The 4551-nt window shown below is 48.4% G+C and overlaps 1 protein-coding gene across 1 annotated transcript; it reads right to left on the bottom strand.

Moving 5' to 3' along the window:
• Nucleotides 1–1457: 1457 nt before the first annotated feature.
• Nucleotides 1458–4064, bottom strand: coq5 (coenzyme Q5, methyltransferase). The gene is made up of 7 exons (XM_052069072.1): nucleotides 3819–4064; nucleotides 3548–3697; nucleotides 2963–3181; nucleotides 2578–2684; nucleotides 2340–2428; nucleotides 2150–2261; nucleotides 1458–2061 (listed from the first exon to the last, which is right to left on the bottom strand). The coding sequence occupies exons 1-7, from the start codon at nucleotides 4021–4023 to the stop codon at nucleotides 1960–1962; spliced, it is 984 nt and encodes a 327-aa protein (XP_051925032.1). The 5' UTR covers nucleotides 4024–4064; the 3' UTR covers nucleotides 1458–1959.
• Nucleotides 4065–4551: the final 487 nt, after the last annotated feature.

Genomic DNA, 4551 nt, shown 5'->3' with positions numbered 1-4551 from the left:
CCCGACGTGTCCTGTCTTTTCTTTCTCTTTGCCTGCTGCTCGTTCAATCCGATCGTGTTTGGAAGGAAGTCCAAATACTCTGGAGAAAAACATATTTGGCAGTCAACAACGACCATGTATAGTAAGGGGTTTTTAGACGAAAAAAACGACCATGTATAGGAAGGCGTTTTAAGACGAAAAAAAGACCATGTATAGGAAGGCGTTTCTAGCCCCAAAAAACGACCATGTACAGTAAGGCGTTTTTGACCCGAAAAAAGCGACCATTTAAAGCAAGGCGTTTTTAGCTGAAAAAACGACCATGTAAAGGAAGGCGTTTTTAGCCGAAAAAACGACCATGTATAGTAAGGCGTTTTTAGCCAAAATAAAAACGACCATGTATAGTAAGGCGTTTTTCGACAAAAAAACGACCTAAAAACGCCTTACTATACATGGTGGTTTTTTCGTCTTAAAACGCCTTACTATACATGGTCGTTTTTTTTTGTCGAAAAATGCCTTACTATACATGGTCTTTTTTTTCGGCTAAAAACGCCTTACTATACATGGTCGTTTTTTTCATAGAAAAACACCTTACTATACATGTTTTTTTTCGTTGAAAAATGCCTTACTATACGTGGTCGTTTTTTTTTTGTTGAAATGCCTTACTATACATGGTCGTTTTTTTCAGTGAAAAACGCCTTACTATACATGGTCGTTTTTTTTCAGCTAAAAACACCTTACTATACATGGTCGTTTTTATTTTGGCTAAAAACACCTTACTATACATGGTCGTTTTTTTCGGCTAAAAACGCCTTACTATACATGGTCGTTTTTTTTCATAGAAAAACACCTTACTATACATGGTGTTTTTTTTCGTTGAAAAACGCCTTACTATACATGGTCGATTTTTTTCGTCTCAAAACGCCTTACTATACATGGTCGTTTTTTCGTCTTAAAACGCCTTACTATACATGGTCGTTTTTTTCGGCTAAAAACGCCTTACTATACATGGTCGTTTTTTTTCATAGAAAAACACCTTACTATACATGGTGTTTTTTTTCGTTGAAAAATGCCTTACTATACATGGTCGTTTTTTTTGTTGAAAAACGCCTTACTATACATGGTTGTTTTTTTCAGTGAAAAACGCCTTACTATACATGGTCGTTTTTTTTTCAGCTAAAAACACCTTACTATACATGGTCGTTTTTATTTTGGCTAAAAACGCCTTACTATACATGGTCGTTTTTATTTTGGCTAAAAACGCCTTACTATACATGGTCGTTTTTTTCGTCGAAAAACGCCTTACTATACATGGTCGGGTGGTTTTTCGGCTAAAAACATCCTTTACACGGTTGTTTTTTTTCGGCTAAAACGCCTTTCTGTATGTTTTTTGGGGGGGCTAAAAACACCTTACTATACATCACTATAAACAACCAAAACATTGTCTTTCCTTTGTTTTGGTATAAAGAAGCACAACAACATTTGGAAAATGTTGAAATTTAATGAACGAATCCTTTACAAAACACTTCATGAGAATGGATGTTGACTTTGAAACTAAGCTTGTAGCCGACGCATGACGTCTCTGATCCACTTTGATTCTCTCCTCTTTCATGTCAAACAGCTTCAAACAACAAAGCGTGTGACGGAAAAGCGGTTCGGACTGCACGACTGTCCATGTTTTGTGTGAAGTGTTGTGTTTATTATTTGACTTTATGTTCACTGTTTTGTGGAAGCGCTTTGTTACAGCTGCCGCTTGTGAAAGCGCCATAGAAGTCAGACTGTATTGTATTGTGACAAAGGACAAAAAAATAGCATCCTCCTCCCCACACTGCCGATCCGGAGGGGTCACCCGAGCTCCAGGGATCATCCAGGGACGAGGTCTTCCTTTCCGGGTCTTCCCTCATAGGCCGAGCACACGGCGATGGCGGTCATCCGGCAGTAGCGCGCAAGGCGGCGTCGCGCGGACGCGAGCCCTCGTCACCGTCACAGCTTGAAACCCGAGTGAAGGGAGACCACACCCCCGCTCATGTTGCGGTAGCCGACGCGGCAAAAGCCCGCATCCTCCAGCAGCTCCTTCAACGCCTCCTGTTGCGGGCACACTTTCTGGAGTAAAAAAATGTACACCGCAAATGGAACGAGCCAACGCCGACGGCCGAGGTGTTTTTGTCGCTACCTGAGCGGGAAACCTGCGGATGCTTTCCACCAAATAGCGGTAGGATTTCCAGTCTCCGGCGATGACCTCTCCCAAAAGCGGGATCACCTGGAAGCTGTAAGCGTCGTAAAGCCTCCCAAAGAAAAACACAAAGCAGATTGTGAACGTCTCGGTCGAGTGCCGACGGCACGGCGCGGCCCTTGCGGCTCACCTGGCCAAGACGGGATCGGTCACCCGGCTGAACTCCAAGCACATGAACCTGCCCCCGGGCTTCAGGACCCGCAAAGCCTCGCGCAGGGCCTGAAGAAAGACGCCAGTCATTCCCGCCAACGGGGTCACATCATTTGACCGCCTCCGAGCGACGACTTTTCCACACCGCGAACGGGAGTTTGCAACATTCCAAGAGGCCCCGCCCCCCTCCGCCAAAATAACATGATGAAAGCGCTTACCAGCTCCACGTGCGTGACGTTGCGAAGGCCAAACGCGATGGTGTAAATGTCAAACTGAGCGTCGTCGAACGGCAGCTCCTCCGCGTCCCCCGCCACCCACAGCACACCTGACACGGGAACACGCACACAAAATAAGAGATGCACAGAGAAAAACATCAAACCATAACAGATACGTATTCAAAAGAAGAAGAAGAAAAAAAAAAGAACAGACACCAAAAGAGAAGTGGCATCCAAAAACACACGCATGGAAAAACAAGCGAGTAGGCACACAAAAACAAAATCACCCGCGAAGTGGGAAATGGAGCGCACCCTCACGAAGAAAGCGGCTTCGCTGGCCGCCGAGGGCGCGCTCCATTTTTGTCTCGAGCGCGCACGGCGTCCTCACCGTCGGCGAGGCCCGTGCGCCGAGCCTTCCGTCTGCCCACTTTCAGCATCTCCTTGTTGATGTCGCAGACCACCACCCTGGAGTCCCGGGTGGGGCCCTCCTCACCCTCCTCCCGGTTGCCCGGGTCCTTCTGGCAGATGTCCTGCCACCACGAGGAGCGCCCGGCCCACCGCCCTTTCTGGGAGCCCACATATTCCAGGAAACGGAAGGCGATGTCCCCTGAGACGAGGCGACACAAGATTAGCCACGCCTGCCTGACGACTTTTATCACGCGCACAAAATTTGGAGGGGGGTGTCACTTTGGCCTGATTTTAGGATGTCACGAACGCAAAAAAAGTAAGTCATTTTCGTTTTTAGCCGTCTTCCTCCTTCAAATGAATCTCAGCGAGCCGGTCGGGAGCCCGAGAAGCATCCCGATCATTTGAATCGGCCACGTTGGAAAGGGGGGGGGGGGGCGACCGCGGTTGCTCGTCAAATCCAAGTGGCACGCAGGCGCCCTCTCGTGGCGCGTCAAACAATCGCCACCCAAGTCCGACGACGGATGCCATCATTCGGAAGGGATGTTCTTGTCTTTTTGGGACGCACCTGTTCCGCCGGCCACGTCCAGGAGGCGCGCCCCGGGCTGGGGGTGCGCGGCACGCAGCAGCGCGTCTTTCCATAGACGATGGATGCCCAGACTCATGGCGTCGTTCATCACGTCATACTTGTGCGCGACGTTCTCAAACACGGTGTACACTGCGGCCAAGACGTCACAAATGTTCTTTCCGCATTCGATCGACTGCGCCATGACAAATTGTTTAGTTTGTTCAACTCAACTCTTTGACTGCATTCACCACGAAGTTGGCCGTCGACTCACCTTTCTTCGCCTTCTCGGATTCCGGGACCGTTTCGAAGCCGAAATGGGTGCTTTTCTCCGCGGCTCCGCCGCTAAAACTTCGGCAGGACGCTGTCGCGTAGCAGCGGGGCGACGGGCGCCAGCCGTCCGCCACGGAGACGGAAACCGCCCCGGCAGATGGACGAAAAATCATCCGCTCCAGCAGCGGACGAACGGAGGCCGCCATCTTGACCGATGCGACGGAAGCGTGACGTCATCAACAAGCGACTACCATTTGCATCTAAATAATCAAATCCAAAAAAACAATCACCCAAACGTCCCGAGAGAGGGCGCCAGAGTATAATACAAATAAAACAGTTGAGCGGAAGTCTTTGGAGCGAATCCAAGTTGACGTGAACAAATTTAACAGAATAAAAATATTGATCTACTTTACTATCCTTTTATATCATAATTCCGCGTTTTGGCTGATCCGAAGAACTCATGGTTTGATGTGTTGCACGTGTGTTTTAAATAGACTCCCGCGGCTCGTTGGCATTGGATTCACAAAATAACCCCCTCCCGAGGGGGAAAAAAGTGCCTTACTGGTCCAAGAGGATAGTTTGGTCCAGGATAATGATGACGGTAGGAGTGAAGCGCGGGTGTCCGACCTCCATGTGTGTTTGTGCGTGTGGATCTGTGAGCCATTTGCCACATCTGACAAGCATTTCAGTGTCACCAAAACGCGCCCCCCAAAAACACGTCACGCTGAATTTGT

This window comes from Hippocampus zosterae, chromosome 6, assembly GCF_025434085.1.
Source record: "Hippocampus zosterae strain Florida chromosome 6, ASM2543408v3, whole genome shotgun sequence".
NCBI classification, from domain to species: domain Eukaryota; kingdom Metazoa; phylum Chordata; class Actinopteri; order Syngnathiformes; family Syngnathidae; genus Hippocampus; species Hippocampus zosterae.
Note: the sequence above shows the minus strand (reverse complement) of the source record. Positions and strands in the feature narration are given on the sequence as shown.

Excerpts from the sequence above, each read along its gene's own strand:
- coq5 (XM_052069072.1), bottom strand. The coding sequence starts at position 4,023 with ATGGCGGCCTCCGTTCGTCCGCTGCTGGAGCGGATGATTTTTCGTCCA. Across the intron at positions 3,698-3,818 it reads ATCCGAGAAGGCGAAGAAAG|TGTACACCGTGTTTGAGAAC; the intron begins GTGAGTCGACGG and ends TCTTGGCCGCAG. Across the intron at positions 2,262-2,339 it reads ACCGATCCCGTCTTGGCCAG|GCTTTACGACGCTTACAGCT; the intron begins GTGAGCCGCAAG and ends TTTCTTTGGGAG.